The 19,933-nt window shown below is 42.2% G+C and overlaps 1 protein-coding gene across 2 annotated transcripts in view; it reads right to left on the bottom strand.

The window, feature by feature from the left end:
* The window catches only part of LOC139268699 (syntaxin-binding protein 3-like), a 75,412-nt gene that overhangs the window by 20,956 nt on the left and 34,523 nt on the right, over positions 1-19,933 (bottom strand). For both annotated transcript variants that reach the window (XM_070887270.1, XM_070887271.1), the window contains 6 exons: positions 11,323-11,489; positions 7,026-7,116; positions 6,213-6,337; positions 4,684-4,785; positions 2,224-2,281; positions 1,047-1,112 (listed from right to left, as the gene is read on the bottom strand). In XM_070887270.1, the coding sequence (XP_070743371.1) occupies positions 1,047-1,112; positions 2,224-2,281; positions 4,684-4,785; positions 6,213-6,337; positions 7,026-7,116; positions 11,323-11,489 (609 nt within the window). The remainder of the gene's footprint in view (positions 1-1,046; positions 1,113-2,223; positions 2,282-4,683; positions 4,786-6,212; positions 6,338-7,025; positions 7,117-11,322; positions 11,490-19,933) is intronic.

Here is a 19,933-nt window from a genome sequence, read left to right as displayed (position 1 = left end):
AGCTAGGGGATTTGAGTATAGGAGCAGGGAGGTCTTACTGCAGTTGTACAGGGCCTTGGTGAGGCCTCACCTGGAATATTGTGTTCAGTTTTGGTCTCCTAATCTGAGGAAGGACGTTCTTGCTATTGAGGGAGTGCAGCGAAGGTTCACCAAACTGATTCCTGGGATGGCAGGACTGACATATGAGGAGAAACTGGATTGACTGGGCCTTTATACATTGGAGTTTAGAAGGATGAGAGGGGATCTCATAGAAACATACAAGATTGTGATGGGACTGGACAGGTTAGATGTGGGAAGAATGTTCCCAATGTTGGGGAAGTCCAGAACCAGGGGACACAGTCTTAGGATAAGGGGTAGGCCATTTAGGACTGAGATGAGGAGAAACTTCTTCACTCAGAGAGTTGTTAACCTGTGGAATTCCCTGCCGCAGAGAGTTGTTGATGCCAGTTCATTGGATATATTCAAGAGGGAGTTAGATATGGCTCTTATGGCTAAGGGGATCAAGGGGTATGGAGAGAAAGCACGAAAGGGATACTGAGGGAATGATCAGCCATGATCTTATTGAATGGTGGTGCAGGCTTGAAGGGCCTACTCCTGCACCTATTTTCTATGATTCTATGTTTAATCATATTAATGAAGAAATTTGAAATTTCACAAATATAAAATTTGTTTTTGAGGAACAGAATGGTTCTTCAGTATTCAGTGTGCTGTTTAAACTTTTTTTTGGGGGTGGGGGGGGGCGTTGAACAATGATATTGTGGCATAATAGGGGACGTTTCCGTCCTTCAGGGTGATTTGAATTGATTGCTGGCTCTGGGGAGTTCCACAGCGCAACCTATGGCGAAGCAGGGACTGACTGCCCGCAACTTCTGGATTTCCATGTTTATCTGCGCACGGGCTAAATCCTGAAGATGCTGTCAGTTTCAGGGGCACAGTGCCGGTGAACGCTGACAGTTTCGCCGTCATTACCACCGCAAAATCCAGGCCATTATCTCACGATAATATATTGTACAATACATAGAAGTCAATGCAACATTCTTTTATACCTTGTTCTTTTGTTTTCGGTAGTTAGGCAACTTTTTCATCATTTGAGATAAAGAACTTAGGGTAACCTGGAAGACAAAAATGTTTCAGTAAAATCACAAGCAAGCATAATTAAATGAGTTTTCATCTGAAGACTGGGAAACTATAGCTACCCACATTTGGCAGTTGGCTGATGTACTTTACATTGCTGCAATTTTGGGAGGCTTATGAAGAGACTGCAATTCAGCAGTTGGAATAAAAGATCTTTATTTCACAAGATCATTACAGATGAGGAAGGTGATTCAGCTCATCTTAGTTCATCCATTCATATTAAAATCCCCTTCCAGCATCTAATGGTTTCTTGAAATATTCCCGGATTCTCATCTGCTTTTCCATACATGTAATATTATCAAATATTCCAAATTCAATTTTTCCATTTCCTTAGTTAGCTTATATACCACAAAGATCAACTCTCAAATGCTTCCTGCCCACGCTGAAAAGTGTCTCTGGTCTTTCCTCATCGTTTACACCTTAGACACAGGGAATCAGCTTTATGGCTCTTCTCTGCACTTTCAATTTCTCCCTTGTGACTTGGAAACCAGAAACTGGCTTTGAAGGGGGTACAGTGCATATTGACCAGAATGATACCGGTGACTAAAGGGTTAAAGTATGACGACAGGTTGAAAAAACTTGGCTTGTACTCCTTTGAGTTTAGACGGTTGAGAGGTGATCAAATCGAGGTGTTTAAAATGATAACGGGATTCAACAGGGTAGATACAGAGAAACTATTTTCTCTGGTAGCTCGGTCATTTAGGAGCAGAAACAAGAATGGAAACTACAAAAGGTATTGAGATATTTGCTTCCCCCTTCAGTGCTCCAAAAGCAGTTGACCCAGGAACATGCACGCAGGAGTGGTACTGGTTTGGAAGTACTAGATGTAGAGATTACCAGCAGGTGGGATCGACATTCAAACTTCTTATGCTAGCCTTGATCCAGGGACAGCAGGTGAGGACACACACCTGTCTGAATTACAGAAGCTATACCTGCAGTGCCAATCATGCTGGCAATGGTGGGGCAATGAAAATGGCAGGCTGTGACCATTCCTCAATGCTGGTTCACCTGTCAGTCTAACTCCTTGGGGAATCTCACGATGTAAAGCTCATGGAATGCTAATTATATAAAATTTGCATAAATACTTACTTTTCCTTCTGTTGTCTTGCTGATTTTGGAAAGTTCCTTTACCAACTTGGGTATTTTTCTATTTAAAAAAAGTTCATAAAATGCTTACTTTTTAAATGTCAAAAGAATTTATATCTTTAGCATTTGCCCCTGCTAAAAGCTGGGATTAATTTAATCAAATTGCAGACTAATCCTACTGGGATCAAATTTTAATAATTTGATTGCTAATTAATGATTAACTACTTAAAAGAAGCAACATCTCCATAAAAAAATACGTCACTTGTATGGAACATTGTGACAACTGATGCACTGTTTTCTCCCAAACCAAAAAAGGTCTTCAATGCTTTAATTTTATTTTTGTTTTTAAATCAAATACTTTTGTTGGGATGGTTACTTTATTGCACATCATTGGCTGTTACTGTGATTTATTGGCTGATATCTTAAAGAATGAATATTTAATGACCGTAATCTTTCTTTCAGTATTACAATACAACTTCAGCTTGAGGCTCACAGCTCTATGACTAAATCTCTATGCATTTCAGGTCAGCAGTTATCAGATAATTTATACCACAGCAACAATGGTGGCTGCTTCACCATTTTGGCAGAAAAAAGTCAAAACAATGACTGACCAGAACCAAATTACTACAGCTAATTGTACTTTATAATAACACATTATTCAACCAGTCAACTAAAAGGCCTCCATTAAAGTGATCGCAAATCTACGCTAACTGCAACATTACATCAGCTGTTGTAGACTCTGCAATTTTGCAAAAGATATTAAAGCAGATTTCTTCTTCCCTGCTCATACCATTTATGATGCCAAATGATAACAGGCTCTTTGAATTCTCTTTCTCCTTAGAGATGTCTGGGTTCCTATAGCTGGCACCAAGAGATCAGCAAGGGGCGAGGGGTAGGGGGGGTGGGGGAAAGAGAAGATCAGCAAGGGGGAGGGGTGTGGGGGGGGGGGGGAAAGAGAAGATCAGCAAGGGGCGGGGGGGGGAAAGAGAAGATCAGCAAGGGGCGGAGGGGAAGAGAAGATTAGCAAGGGGCGAGGGGGGGTGGGGAGGGAGAGAAGATCAGCAAGGGGCGGGGGAGAGGAGAGGAATACATCAAACGTGTTTTTCTCTCTCTCCCTTCCTCCCAAAAAAAACACAGCGCTCTACTAGATCATTTTTATTGTAGTTTGTTTTTAAACTGCAGAAGTAGTTTTGTCTTACTAAACCGTTAAGAACAATATTTACAATCCTCTCCGGTCCACAAAGGAAACCATTTCCAAGTCCTTCACCAATTATAGATTTGATTTATCCTAATATGCATAACTCCAGGATGGCTCTCCCTCTAATTTCTCTTTACATCTCTTTGAGAAAGCACCTACCTTCCACCTAACATGACAACAGCAATTGGGCAGTCACAATGTGAAGACTCTGAGCAGTGAACCATGGCCTACCAGTGTTGTGCTCCAGTCCCTTTCCATGGGTTTTAAAAGAACACCAGATCTCCGGTGGTATTGCTCACAGTAAGTCAGATGACTATTTAATAGGATAGGAGTGTTATACAATACAATCGGCAGTGTATTATTCTGCTGTTACGGTATAGCTGTGTTCCTTTAAGGCATCAATGTCTAATTGTTGTTAAGTAAATAAGGCTCCAGGTTAATTGGCACTTAATTGTTTGGTGAGGGACCTTTGCAGAACTGGACAGCATGTTCAACAAATAGCTTTCTTTATTTTCCCCCAAAAAAATTTGCAACCAACTACATCTGCTGTGTGACAGATACATTAGATGAAAGATTTTATAAATACCAAAGTAAAAAGGTATACAAACCCAGAATTTGTTGATTGTATATTATTAAAATATAAATCTGTAAGTTTAAAAACTCCTGATAGCAAATCTTTAAAGTTTCAAACTAAGCTCATCGACAAATCGAAGACTGCCTTATACATCATCATGAAAGGTGCACAAGAACAAGTGATATCCTTACAGAAGAGCTTCTCTGGCATTGAGGGAATGACAGCCATTGGGGATAGGCCAGAGATTGTGGTGCATTAAACTACAGTCCGGTGAGGCGTCCCCATTACACTATCTGAAAGCTGATTTATTTCATTATATTTATATATTACACAAACACACAGTCAACTAGCAGCACAAACCGTAACATGGGGATCGCTGTTGGAAGTAGTTTTGTTTAACTTATATCTTGTTGGCTGTTTTTTCAAATGTCTTTTATCCAAAACCAAATTTTCCAAATTTTATTTTGTACATTTACTTCCTTCAAAATATAAACGGTATCACAGCAAAAGCTTTGGTTAAATAGTACCATGGGGCTGTGTGTCAGACAGCTCCAACACATTACTGGTGGCAATCAGCTCCAAAAGGGTACTGATAATCAGACACTTTTTACATCTTGTATAGACCATGAAGAGAGAAGACATTTGCAATGTTTTAATATTTCAAAGTCATACAGAAGCGGCTTATACATACTCGACAACTTCGGCAATATGTAAATGTCGTAATTTCACCCAGAGTCCGTCATCCTCATCCAAAAGCGCCTCTTTGTATGTGGATTCATCCTTTGTTTGATACCTATTAAAATTAAAATGAAAACAGGATTTAATGTCATTCCTTTACCATAGAATAAAAATTCATTGCATTGTAATTCAGAGAATCACACTCCCCAATCAATCAGCAAGTTTACCAGTGCAGAGCTGATATAATCAATGTCAGGTGAGGAATGAATCAGACCGAGTTGTGAGATCCCATGTGATCACCTAACTACCAACCTTCATGAACAAGGATGACATAGGAATAATGATTTTATGCTTTAAACCCACTACCCCAGAATATGAAGTCCAAAATTAAGGTTAAAACTGATTAACGCAAAAACAACAACACTGACAGACTGCAAATTCTCAATGATGCAAGAAGTAGCAAACCAACAGGTAACACTAGAATCCAACATCGTTTCAGTGCTTGTGTCACATTCAGACAATGAAACAAAGTTTTATGGCAGAGGAGGTGCTGAGGAAGAAACCAAAGCCAGCTTCTTTTTAACATTATACTTTGTGAAGATAGTTTGTTTATTTACTTTAAAATGTTTTATTTGTTCTTTCCCTATTTTTCCATGATTAGATCTGAGGCTTTCTGACCACAAAAACCAGTGTTTTGTTTTTGACCAGGAAAAGCTTTTGAACAGAATTGATGATAAAATAAAACTCAAACCTATATGCACCATTTGAAAAAGGTACAAGAGAGAGATAACAACCCTAGTTCAACAAATATCAACATACTGAGAGGGGGGGGGGGGGGGGGGGAAGCCAGGAAAATTGGTCGGCTTGGAGTTTCCGCATGTTTTCCACCGAGATATCAGTTCAATCTGAGCGGCATCGACTGAATAAACGCAAAAGACTGCAACATTTAAAATGCGAGTTACGCCCATAAGAACAAAAGAATTCGGAGCAGGAAAAGGCCATATGGCCCTTTGAAACTGCTCCACCATTCAATAAGATCATGGCTCAGCTTCGACCTCAACTCCACTTTCCCGTGTTTCTCATACTGATGTTACAATTACTTTAAATTCAGTTTAAATGAGTTCAAATGCAGTCAATTGATATGCCTTTGGTACAAAAGACCTGTGACCAGCAGTCAACTGAAACCACAGATTGCCTGGTTCTTCAGTTGCAGCAATAATTTGAACACATTTTCAGTTTAAATAAGTTTAATTCAGTAATCTTCAAGCCACGTTCCAGTCAATAATCCACTGGATTGTTTGAGTTGTGCTGATTCATGGGAGATTTTACATTTAGGTTTATGCAAATGAGTTTGAGTGAAAGCTTGGATGTAACTTCACCTCAACAAAACTGGGTGCACTTTCCTGATTCCGCCCCTTCGGAAACTCCAGGCTGTAATATTTTCCCATTAATTATTTTGTGGTTTCCCCCCCACCCCCCATCCCCACTCCGAGATGTTTGTATCAGAGCAGTACCGTATTAAAAATATTCTGCAGTTCTTACCTATAAACATCATTTTCAACTGGAACTAGGTCATATACCATGGCCTGAAAGGTTAGCTCATGTAAGATCGTCGACACTGGATCAAAGCCACGGTCAATTATCAAAAGCTGTGACTGTGTTTTTCCCTGAAATATTACACGCCACAAAATAGTTATTAACATACTCATACAGGTAAATAATCAACAAGTACCAGCCTCCCCCCCACACACTTAAATTTCAAACTGCCTTAGAGAGGACTCATTGAGTCTGTATACCATCCAGTCCAGTGTCCTGATCAGCCCTGTTACACTTTGTCCCATGTCACACAAGCACTTTTGATGTGAAACATGTGGCACCTAGAGTGTACAGCAGTCTGTATTCACATTCTCATCAGATCAGTGTACTGGCATCCACAGTTGGTGTACTGCCGGCCAAAATATGGCTAGGATGTCACTCATGATAGGGTGTGGAAGTAGTAAGACGCATATACCATTTGTCGTTCGGTTGGAGAGAGATCTGAATGATGGGGAGGGGGGATATTACAACTCATCTACGGTTAAGATAAAATAAGTTTGGGGTTAGGCAATGGTTGTGGAGCCAAGCTATACTGAAGCTGTTGTAGCCCCAATCTCAGTGGTGAGCTCAACCCACAAAGCACCAAAGGCCCCATCTGATCCTAAGCTGCGACACGCTTGACAACCGCATGTAAGGGGACTGATATGCTGCAAGAGACACTCAACCAATAAGTTTGCCCCAGCATTCTTCCATCAAACTGAGCAATTGAACATTTTTTAGATTTAAATCACAATTTATTAATTTCTACACATTTCATACCTTTACATTGCATTGCTCATCTATTTTGTAATGTTCTGCCAACTTTTCCTCTACCGTATGTGCAAGAATCTCTGCATTATTTCCAGTGGCCCTAGGTACAATGACAACAATATCAGGATGGAAGAGAAAGAAAACTCTGATCCATCTCATCTTCCAACCTTGTCAGAAATTAGTCAGAAATTAGAAGTCACCACAGAAGCTCGCATATTGTTCAAACCAAATTATAAATAAAGTTTCATCTTTTATTAATCAGTTTTTGTTGGGCAAATAACTCTCAGTCACTACATTTTGTTCTGATGGTCTGCAACACCTTAATAACTAAATAACGCCAACGCATAAAACAAGACTGTAGAAGAAAACAGCGAAAGCTTACACGACCAATGGAGCAGTCAAACGACGCTGAAATCTTAAATAAAAACAGAAAATACTGGTAACGGACAGCAAGTCAGTGAGCATCGGAAAAAGACCATATTTTAGGTGTGAGCCTTCATCAGTAATGTTCTGTCCAATTATAGCTAAGTTATAATTTAAGTCAACCAATTTTTTTTTTCAAATGCAGAACGACCTGCATTTTGTTTTTAATTCCGTTTTTGAATATTCTGAGTCATTGCTAGGACCAAATTTAACTTTCAGTGACGGCGGAAAACAACCTCTAATGGATTGGCTGCCCATCATATACCCTGCCTGGATTTCCCTCCCACTAAGGTAATTGGAAAGGAAAATGAGGCATGGCGTATAACAGGCGACAGATCCGCTACAAGCGATTTCCCACCACCACGGAAAGCCCTTTCCCACATTACAACAGTCACTACACTTCAAAAGTACTTAATTGGCTGTAAAGCGCTTCTAGACGTCCGATGGTTGTGAAAGGCACTATATAAATGCAAGTCTTTCTTTCTTTTGTATTTACACAGGATATGGGTGGAGGTGGGATCAGTTGCTCATTTACAATTTGTGCTCAACAAATGATAATAGTTGATTGAAAGCACTTTAGGGTCATTTTTGATACATGAATTATGACCTAAAGAGGCTTCCTCATCCATGTTTATTTTGTGAACTAACAATCTGGGGTCAACAAATAGGAACCAAGTCAAACAGTAGATTCCAATCCGTGTTCTATTAGAAAGCAACTACAAGCAAAACAAGTTTTAAAGTTCAATCTTTTAGTAAGTTAGTTAACTACAGGTATTACACATAATGAAATGGTATAACTGAGTTAAATCTGCAATCCTGGCAACAAACATTCAAATTAACAGCTACATTAGTTTTGTTAAAAGATGATAATCCACGAGTAGAATGCTACACCCAAAATTATTCAGTACATAAGAAATAGGAGCAGGAGTAGGCCATTTGGCCCCTTGAGCCCACTCCGCCATTCAATAAGATCATGGCTGATCTGATCCTGCCCTTAACTCCACTTCCCCGCCCACACCACATAACCCTTGACTCCCTTATTGCTCAAAAATCTGTCTATCTTCCCCTTAAATATATTCAATGACCCGGCCTCCACAGCTCCCTGGGGTAGAGAATTCCAAAGATTCACGACCCTCAGAAGAAATTCCTCCTCATTTCTGTCTTAAATGGGCAACCCCTTATTCTGAAATTAGTAGAAAGTACACATTTAGGGCCCAAGTTTCCACATGATTTGCGCCTGATTTTTAGGAGCAACTGTTGGAGAACGGACTAGCTCAGAAATCGCAATTCTCCACATTTTTTTTTCTGCAGTTCTAGTGAGGTAGAACAGTTCTACTTTAGAACAGAATTTTTTCTTCAAAAGGGGGCGTGTCCAGCCACTGACGCCTGATTTCAAAGTTTCCACAGTGAAAACGTACTCCAAACTAAAGTAGAATGGAGCAAGTGAAGATTTTTGTAGAACTGAAAAAACCTGTTCTACACATTAAAAAATCAGGCGCAGGTTACAAATTAGGCGTCCAGAACGAGGTGGGGGGGGGGGGAGGGAAGTCATTAAATTCTACAATCAATCCTTATTTATACTTCTACAAATATTATACAAATAAATCCAACCTGAATAAACATTTATAAGCAAAGAAAAGATTAAATAAACCATCTTCCTACCTGTGTGAAAGTGCTTCAGCCATCGTTCGAAGGAAACCGCCGTTTGTTGCCGCGCAGGGGAGGGAGAGGAAGGAGACAGCGGCTTGTTGCCGCGGAGGGGAGGGAGGGGAAGGAGACAGCGGCTTGTTGCCGTGGAGGGAGGGGAGGGAGATAGCGGCTTGTTGCCGTGGAGGGAGGGGAGGGAGGGGAAGGAGACAGCGGCTTGTTGCCGCACAGGGGAGGGAGGGGAAGGAGACAGCGGCTTGTTGCCGTGGAGGGTGGGGAGGGGAAGGAGACAGCGGCTCGTTGCCGTGGAGGGAGGGGAGGGAGGGGAAGGAGACAGTGGCTTGTTGCCGTGGAGGGGAGGGAGGGGAAGGAGACAGTGGCTTGTTGCCGTGGAGGGGAGGGAGGGGAAGGAGACAGCGGCTTGTTGCCGTGGAGGGAGGGGAGGGAGGGGAAGGAGACAGTGGCTTGTTGCCATGGAGGGAGGGGAGGGAGGGGAAGAAGACAGCGGCTTGTTGCCGTGCGGGGGGGGTGGAAGGAGACAGCGGCTTGTTGCCGTGGAGGGAGGGGGGGGGAAGAAGACAGCAGCTTGTTGCCGTGGAGAGGGGGAGGGTGGGGAAGGAGACAGCGGCTTGTTGCCGCGCAGGGGAGGGAGGGGAAGGAGACAGCGGCTTGTTGCCGTGGAGGGTGGGGAGGGGAAGGAGACAGTGAGAAGGCTGCAGGAAGCCTCAGTGCTGATGGCAATGTGCTTTTATTAAAAAATGTTCAAAAATTAAACAGCTACAAAGAACTACAAAATGGCCGAGTGCCAATGTTTCCTTCACACTGAGCATGCGCGAACGCTCCAACGCGCACGCGCAGCGTTGCCGGCAGGAAAAAAACTAATTTAAATAGTATCCGCCCCCTCCCACTTACAAAATCGGCGTGAGTGTAGGCTCCGCCCCCCCTGGGCGCCGCGCCAAACAGACAAGGAGCTGCAAAGCGCTCGAGAATACCGCGGTTTTTTTCTGGCGCCGTTTTAGGCGCGAAAAACGGGCGCCCAGCTCGGGGGGGCGCCCGTTTTTTATCCTGTGGAAACTTGGGCCCTTAACTTCTAGTAATTGATGTACCTCCCAATTAGCTTCCTTTCTTCATAAAAGTTTTCCTTTCTATCTCATTTACATGGTTAAATGGTACTTTGGTTCCCAATGTCTGTTAGCAAATTTATTGCCCTATGTACAGTTGAGTCATACACATCAAGGTGGGCCAAGGTTCAGTTTGTACAATGCAGTCTGTGTACTTAGCAACAGAGCCCTACAATTTTTGGGCAGTAGAGAATGTAGTTTGCCCCATTTTATGTATCTCTTTTTAGTAATCCTCTTCACTAGGCAATTCCCTGACTGACAAAATGGATAATCTGCTCCCAAGTCTCTGCAATGATACTCGAGCCAGTTGCCTGTGTGTACAAACAGCATGGGTAGGTGACTCACCACCTGATTTTCTCCGTTCCCTATGGGAAAAGGCAGAGCCTCAGCATGACAGAGACAAGAAGTGAGTGCAGTACATTATAAGTACTTGCTCACATCCTACCACACAGCAACGTTTCCCAAGATGGTTTTTTGGATGCTAATACCAAAGAATCTTTTCCTTTGCTCTCCAATTATCTCCCAGCCAGATGATGCTGTCTCATGCTGGGGTACGTGGCCACAGAAGCCAGACACACCTTGCACAAGTGGCCATTCTTCATCTGTGAACTGAGACAGGGTGTGAGCGTTGGCACGCCTTCACTTGTATGAGGGAGCATTCACAGGAAACCTGATCCTGTCCTTATCCAATGTCCATACATGCAAACAGGCACCCTAGCTGATTTTCCTCTCCTAGGCCAGGGATTCTGAGGCCAATGACAGCTGTTCTCAAACAAGGCAATTGCTAACAGCATAAAGGGTAATAGAACCACTGACCAGCTTTATATGACTCAACTGCACAGAGGGCAAGAAATTTACCAAGAGCCATTGGGAATCAGAGATGAAATGGCACCCAATGAAACTATATAACATAATTTAAATCAAGTTCATGCATTCGAACTTTGCTGGTTTCAGGTAGTCCAAATTAAATGTGTAGTCATAGAATAGATTACAGAGTCACCATCACACACACGGAAAAAAATGGAAACTAAATTTTGATAGTACAATTCATTCATCATCTATTAAATCAAGGAGAACAAAGAGTTCATCTACACTCTAAAATTGTCAAAATGGACCTGTAATCATTTCCGCGCTCCTTTCTGTATCGCACTCCAGGATTTTCATCCAAAGTTGCACACAGTGTTACAATTTTCTCAGCCACCATCTCCATCGTGCTATTTTTATCTGTTGATGCTGGACTATAAATAGAGTGAAATGCATCAGGAATTTCAAAGTTGAACACCTGGTTGAGGATGGAAGAAAAGGAAAATTTAACAGGTAAGCCTAATGATTTTGATATCATTTGCATAGATGTCCAGATTTAGGGGCTAAAATCCAATACTGGATGTTATATACCAGGGGATGCTAAATGAGACAAGGCATGACTCTACGAAATGCTAACAGTCAGCATGGAGGACTCAATAAATAGGGGGAGGTCCCATTCAATTGGAATTAAGCCAATGTGGCACTTATTTTCAAGAGAGACAATAAATAATTACAGACCAATTAGTCTTTCATCAACAACTAGCAAAATAAGTTTCAGAAGCAGCAGATCCTGCTCCAACATTTTTACATATTTTCTATTTATAGTCTAGATTTTTTGGCTTCCATCTTTTTCATTACTCTTGTAGGTGTGCTCTAACTCCCTATTACCGTGAAAGCATTTTCACTAGCCTCGGTTTCCAGGTAAACATTTGGCAATGTGCCCGGGACAATCTTTGTTTCTTATTTTAGCTACTGGAATTACCCTATGCCTCCCATCTGCAAAAAGAGCAGAGCATCACATCAGACCTTGTTTCAGACTTTATAGACGATCAAGCAAATTTAGTTAACAATAGATAAATAAATAACAGTAATCTAACACTTTTAGAAATGATGCTATCTCTCGGAGCAACAACACGACATAGAAGCCAGAAGGAATATAATGCAGTGGCAATAACTGAGACTTGGCTCAAAAAAGGGGAGGATTGGATGCTTAATATTCCTGGGTACAAGGTATTCAGGAAAGAGGGAAGGAAAAGGGAGGCTAGCAGTTTTAATTAACGAAAATATTACAGTGCTAGAAAGAGAGGATGTCCTTGAGAAACAATAGAGGAGTTATCACGCTATTTAGTATCTTTTATAGGCCACCAAATAGTGGGAAGAAGATAGAAGAGCAGATGTGCAAGGAAATTACTGAGAAGTGCATAAACTATATAGTAGTAATAATGGGAGACTTTAACTACCCCTATATTGAACGGGGCAGTGATTGTGTTAAGGGCAGCGCAAGGGAGAAATTTCTGAAGTGTGTTCAGCAGAATTTTTTTGATCAGTATGTTTCCTGCTCAACGAGGAAAGAGGCATTGCTGGATCTACTCCTGGGGAATGAAGTGGGTCAAGTGGAGAATGTTACAGTGGGGGAGCATCTCAGGCATAATGATCATAGTATTGTATAGTTTAAATTAGTTATGGAGAAGGACAAGAAATCTAGAATAAAACCAGGTAAATTGGAGTCAAAGACTGGTAGGCAGCAATGTAACAGAGCAATGGGAAGCTTATAAATAGATGGTTCGGATACAGTCTAAGTACATTCCCACAAGGGGGAAAGGGAGGGCAGCCAAAGCCAAAGTTCCCTAGATGATGATGAAGTTAGAAAGTAGGATCAAGCAGAAAAGGAGGGCATCTGACAAATGTCCGCTTGATAATTCAAAAGAGAAACAAGCTGAATATAAAAAGTAGAGAAGTGAAAAAGGAAATAAGAGGGGCAAAGAGACAGTACGAGAATAGATTGGTGACTAACATAAAAGGGAATCCAAAGGTCTTCTGTAGGCATAATAACAATAAAAGAGTTGTCAGAGGAGCGGTGGGGCTGATTAGGGACCAAAATAGGGATCCATTGGTGGAAGCAAAAGGCATGGCTGAGTTACTGAATGAATACTTTGCAAGAGGACTTTGCCAAAGCTACAGTAAATGAGGAGGTTGCCAGGATACTGGATGAGATAAAAAAAATAGATAGAGGAGGTACTAGAATGGCTGGCAGTACATAAAGTGGATAAGTCACCCAGTCTGGATGGGAATGCATCCTAGATTTGTGAAGGAAGGGTAGAAATTGCAGAGGCGCTAGCCACAATCTTCCAATCCTCCTTAGATACAGGAACAGTCTCAAAGGACTGGAATATTGCAAATGTTACACCCTTGTTCAAAAAAGGAGAGAAGGATAAACCTGACAATTACAGGCCAGTCAGTTTAATGTTGGTGATGGGGAAGCTTTTAGAGACAATAATCCGGGAGAAAATTAACAGCCATGTGGACAAGCACGGACTAAAAGGAGAATTAGCATGGATTTGTTAAGGGCAAGTCATGTTTGATTAATTTGATTTGAGTTTTTTGATGAGGTAACCAAGAAAGTGGATGAGGGCAATGCAGAAGATGTTGTGTACATGGGCTTTTAAAAGGCATTTGATAAAGTACCACATAATAGATTTGTTAGCAAAATTGAAGTCCATGGGATAAAACAGGCAGTCGGAGCATAGAATCATAGGGCTCAAAATTGGCCAGGAGTTGCTCCATTTTTTTTGGAACAACTTGATTTTTCTGGAGTATCTTAAAAATCCCCATTTTGCACATTCAAGTTGCGCCAGTGTAAGTGAGTTAGTTAGGATTTTTTTAAGTTTAGTTTTTTTTTCCAAAAGGGGGCGTTACTAGCCACTTACGCCATTTAGCCATTGTGGACAGCTAATAGTTGTCCCAAACTAACTTAGGCCAGCATATGTGGCCACTTGTGGCCGCACTGAAAACCCTTGCGGAGAGTTAAGAAATCAGCGCAGGTAGGTACATCTGAGACCATTCGGCCAGAGATAGGAGCGGGAAGGGAAGCGGAGAGGACCTTGCAAAGCACATTCAAGAAGCATAAAAACATCAAAAAGAAATAAAAATAGAAACTAAGTCCTATCTTCCTATCAAAACTCGGCCCGGGAAGTCAGCGGGCCGGCTCTTGCGGGAGGCCACTTGGCCGGGGATAGGTGCGGGACGACGGGGAGAGCACAGGCCGCCGACATCCAAGCAGAAAATGACTTCCAAGATAAACTGCCAAAGGAGACATGGAACCTCTACTTCCACTGGGTATTTTACTGACACTCTCTCTCTCTCTCTCTCTCTCTGACTGACTGACTCTGACACTCACTCTGACTCTCGCTCTCTGACTATTCCAGCAGCCCGGCGTGCATCGTGAGGCCACTCGGCCTGGTATAGGGGCGGGATGCATCAGGTTCCATGCTGCTGCATGGTTGGGGGCAGGAGCTACTGCGCATGCGCGAAACCTCCAGTGTGCATGCGTTGAGCTACCGGCACTGGTTTTCGTGCAGGGTCCTAGCTCCGCCCCCTAATCAACAGAGCACACAGCGCCAAGCCATGGGAGAGGCCACAGAGCAGCCAGAATCTGGAGACATCTTTTCGGCGCCGTTTTCAACCCACAAAGTCGGCGCATCTCTAGTGAGTACGCCGAAAAAACATGTGGGCCAATTTTGAGCCCATAGAATGGTTACAGCACAGGAGGCCATTCGGCCCATCGAGCCCGTGTCGCACTCTGCAAGAGCACTTCGGCTAGTCCCACTCCCTGTAGCCCGTTGTCGTAGCCCTGCAAATGTTTTCCTTCAGTTACTTATCCAATTCCCTTTTGAAAGCCACGATTGAATTTGCCTCCACAACCCTTTCAGGCAGTGCATTCCAGATCCTAACCATTCACTGCGTAAAAAGGTTTTTCCTCATGTCACCTTTGGTTCTTCTGCCAATCACCTTAAATCTGTGTCCTCTGGTTCTCAACCCTTCCGCCAATGGGAACAGTTTCTCTCTATCTACTTTGTTTAGACCCCTCATCATTTTCAACAGCTCTATCAAATCTCCTCTCAACCGTCTCTCCTCTAAGGAGAACAACCCCAGCTTCTCCAGTCTATCCACATAACTGAAGACCCTCATCCCTGGAAACATTCTTGTAAATCTTTTCTGCACCCTCCCTAAGGCCTTCACATCCTTCCTAAAGTGCGGTGCCCAGAATTGGACACAATACTCCAGTTGAGGCCGAACGTGTGCTTCCTTTTTTTTCTACTCTATGCATCAATTTATGAAGCCCAGGATCCTGTATGCTTTTTTAACTGCTTTCTCAACCTGCCCTGCCACCATCAACGATTTGTGCACATATACCCACAGGTTGCTCTGTTCATCCACCCCCTTTAGAATTGTACCTTTTAGTTTATATTTCCTCTCTTTGTTCGTCCTATCAATATGTATCACTTCACACTTTTCCATGTTAAATTTCCATCTACCACATGTCTACCTATTCCACCAGCCTGTCAATGTCCTCCTGAAGTCTATCACTATCCTCCTCACTGTTCACTATACTTCCAAGTTTAATGTCATCTTTAAAAAGGGATGAAGGGATAGAGAGAGTAATTACAGGCCAGTTAGTTTAACCTCGATGGTGGGCAAATTATTGGAATCAATGCTGAGGGACAGTATAAACCTTCATTTAGAAAGAAGCAGATTAATCAAGGACAGTCAGCATGGATTTGTTAACGGGAGATCATGTCTGAATAACTTGATTGAATTTTTTGAAGAGGTAACAAGGAGGGTTGATGAGGGCAGTGGGTTTGATGTAGTCTACATGGATTTTAGCAAGGCTTTTGACAAGGTCCCATATGGAAGGCTGATCAAAAAAGTCAAAGCCCAAGGGAGAGTTGCAAATTGGATCCAAAATTGTCTCAGTGACAGGAAGCAAAGGGTAATGGTTGACGGGTGTTTTTGCGACTAGAAGGCTGTTTCCAGTGGGATTCCACAGAGCTCAGTACTCAGTCCCTTGCTTTTGTAGTATATATTAATGATTTAGACTTAAATGTAGGGGCATGATAAAGAAATTGGCCATGTGGATGACAGTGAGAAGGAAAGCTTTAGACTGCAGGAAAATATTGATGAATAGACAATAAATTGGAGGATACTGAGAGCATGGAAGAACAGATGGACCTCGTCGACAGATCCTTAAAGGTAGCAGGACAGATCGATATGGTAGTTAAAAAGGCATACGGAATGCTTTCCTTTATTATGCAAGGCATAGAATAGAAGAGCAGGGAAGTTATGCTAGAATTGTATACAACACTAGTTAAGCCACAGCTAGAGTATTGTGTGCAGTTCTGGTCACCACATTACAGGATGGATGTGATTGCACTAGAGAGAGTGCAGAGAAGATTTACAAGGATGTTGCCAGGAGTGGAAATTTTTAGCTTTGATGAAAGATTGGATAGGCTGGGGTTGCTTTCCTTGGAACAGAGGGGAGGTTTAATTGAGGTGTATAAAATTATGAGGGGCCTCGAGTGGATAGGAAGGATCTATTTCCCTTAGCAGAGGGGTCAGAAGGGGTATAGATTTAAAGTGATTTGTAGAAGGATTAGAGGGAAGATGATGAAAAAAAAATTCACCCAGAGGGTGGTGGGGGTCTGGAACTCGCTGCTTGAAAGGATGGTAGAGGAAGAAACCCTCATTACTTGGATGTGCACTTTAAGAGTCGTGACCTTCGGGGCTACGGACCTAGTGCTGGAAGGTGAGATTAGGCTGGGTAGCTCTTTATCGACTGAGACGGACATGATGGGCCTAATGGCCACCTTCTGTGTGGTAATTTTCTATGATTCTATGATCTGCCAATTTTGAAATTGTGCCCTGTACACCCAAGTCTAAGTCATTAATATATATCAAGAAAAGCAGTGGTCCTAGTACCAACCCCTGGGGAACCCCACTGTATACCTTCCTCCAGTCTGATAAACAACCGTTCACTACTACTCTCTGTTTCCTGTCATTCAGCCAATTTCGTATCCATGCTGCCACTGTCCCTTTTATTCCATGGGCTTCAGCTTTGCCTTTTGGAAGTCCATGTACACCTCATCAACCGCAATGCCCTTATCGACCCTCTTGGTTATCTCATCAAAAAACTCAATCAAGTTAGTTAAACATGATTTATCTTTAACAAATCCGTGCTGGCTTTTCTTAATTAATTCACACTTGTCCAAGTTACTGTTAATTTAATTCCGGATTATTGTTTCTAAAAGCTTCCCCACTACCGAGGTGAAACTGACCGGCCTGTATTTACTGGGTTTATCCTTACATGCTTTTTTGAACAAGGGTGTAACATTTGCAATTCTCCAGTCCTCTGGCACAATCCCGTATAAAAGGAGGATTGGAAGATTATGGGCAGTTCCTCTGCAATTTCCCCCTTTACTTCCCTCAGCATTCTAGGATGCATCCCATTTGGTCCTGGTGACTTATCTACTTGAAGTACAGCCAGCCTTTCTAGTATTACTTTTTATCCTATCCAGTATCTCAACTACCTCCTCTTTCAGAGAAACAAAATTGGCTAAGGAATAAAAAACAGAGAGTTGTGGTAAATGACTGTTTTTCAATCTGGAGGAAGGTATACAGTGGAGTTTCTCAGGGTTCAGCACTAGGACAATTGCTGTTTTTTAATACACGTTAATGACTTGGACATGGGTGTACAATTTTGAAATTTACAGATAACACAAAACCTGGAAGTGTAGTAAACAGTGAGGAGGATAGTGATAGACGTCAAGAGGACATAGACAGGCTGGTGGAACGTGACAAATGAAATTCAACGCAGAAAAGTGTGAGATGATACATTTTGGTAGGAAGAATGAGGAGAGACAATACAAGCTAAATTGTACAATTTTAAAGAGGGTGCAAACAATGTTCCCTGTAATTTGTTTTTGGGTGCGTGGCCCCTTTATGTGGCTGTGCAGTCCATTCAGATGCTCACACATGCACGGTTATTCCAACGGAAAAGCCAGCGAGCGGCCTGCGCGGGAGCTCCATACCGCGGCGTGGCTGCACAGCTTAACAGTAACATTGGGTGCAAAAACAGAGACCCCTGGGTGCCTGTGTACAAATCTTTGACGGTGGCAGGACAGGTTAACAAAGCAGTTAATAAAGCATATGGGATCCTGTACTTTATAAATAGAGACAGCGAGCACAAAAGCCAGGAAGTTATGCTAAACCTATATAAAATACTACATTAGCCCCAACTGGAGCATTGTGTCCAATTCTGGGCACCACACTTTAGGAAGGACATGAAGGCTTTGGAGAGGGTACAGAAGAGGTTTACTAGAATGGTTCCAGCGATGAAGGGTTACAGTTAAGTGGATAGACTGGAGAAGCTGGGGTTGTTCTCTTTCGAGCAGAGAAAGTCAAGAGGAGATTTGATAGAGGTGTTTAAAATCATGAAGGGTTTAGATAGAGTAAATAAAGAGAAATTGTTTCCAATGGCTGAAGAGTTGATAATCAGAGGGCACAGATTTAAGGTGACTGGTGGAAGAACCAGAGGGGACATAAAGGAATAAAACTTTTATGCAACGAGTGGTTCAGTTTGGAATGCACTGCCTGATAGGGTGGTGGGTGCAGATTCAATAGTAGCCTTCAAAAGGGAACTGGATAAATACTTGAAGAAAAAAATAGTCGGGATATGGGGAAAGAGCAGGGGAATGGAACTAATGGGTTTGCTCTTCAAAAGAGCTGGCGTAGACTCAATGGGTCGAATAGCCTTCTTCTGTGCTGTACTATTCGATGATTCTAAGCAGCACTGAAGGGTGAAGCCAGGACCTGTATTGGGGGAGTGGGGCAAGGCTGGAAGCTGGAACGCTGCTGACTTTTGTTCATAAAGGCAGACAAACATGGGCAGTTGGCATGTATGTCAGCCTCGGGCAGATTTCACAATACATCTCTCGATACAGAATTTCCCGCACAACATAAAACTTTGTTTTCATAATGTCATAATTATGTCAACCATAATGCATTTCACAGACTATACTAATATTAAACAGACAAGGTAGTCACAGACCTCAAAATTTCATTAGAATGCTTGAAGAGCATTGTTAATGTGAATAATATTTCAAGTACAACACAAATGTGTTTATTCCTAGATAGTGTGTGTTTCAATGGGCTAGAATGTCCAGTGCTTCACCGCCCGGTTTCTGGGCGGTATTGGCCATTTTGGGCGAGAACCAGGTTGGCGAAAAATTCCCCAGCCGAGTTCCGTCAGCGGTTTCGAAGTACCGCTAGGGAGCGGACTGCCGATGTGCACTGTCCATCGATCACCATGGCGTAATTTTTGGCTAAGAGGTGACCCGTAGGTAAGGTGGAAAAAAAAACAGCCATGAGAATCAGCAGAGCTGGGCGGTAGGTAAGTAGCCCTGCAAGAAAAAGATTAAGTAATTGTTTTTATACTAATTATTTTAAAATGCCCTTGTAACGATTTAAGTGAAAAGGGCCCCAAGAATGTTTTTTTTATTTTTTATTTTATGTTTTTTGAAAAAATATTTATGTTTTTCTCCTCATAGGCCCAACCCGCAGCCTCGGTGTAAATTTTTAGTAAATTTATTAATTATCGCCCGTATTTTTTTAAATGTCTATTTGTCTGCCTTTATAAACAAGATTCAATTTTTTCGACGAGAATCGGGGTGTCACGCCCATTTTTTTTCGCTGGGCGCATTTTTTTCTTTTTTGGGGGGAATTTTGCACCAGCGATAATTTTGGCAATCTTAGCGTTATTTTGGGCGGCAATTGGGCGCTGGCGGATTGTTTGGAAACTCTAGCCCAATGTACTATAATTTGTCTCCTATAAATTAAATTTACTTCAACCACAAGAGTCATTCTTTG

The sequence above is a fragment of the Pristiophorus japonicus genome, chromosome 8, assembly GCF_044704955.1.
Source record: "Pristiophorus japonicus isolate sPriJap1 chromosome 8, sPriJap1.hap1, whole genome shotgun sequence".
NCBI lineage: Eukaryota > Metazoa > Chordata > Chondrichthyes > Pristiophoridae > Pristiophorus > Pristiophorus japonicus.
This window is presented reverse-complemented; position numbering and strand designations above follow the sequence as displayed.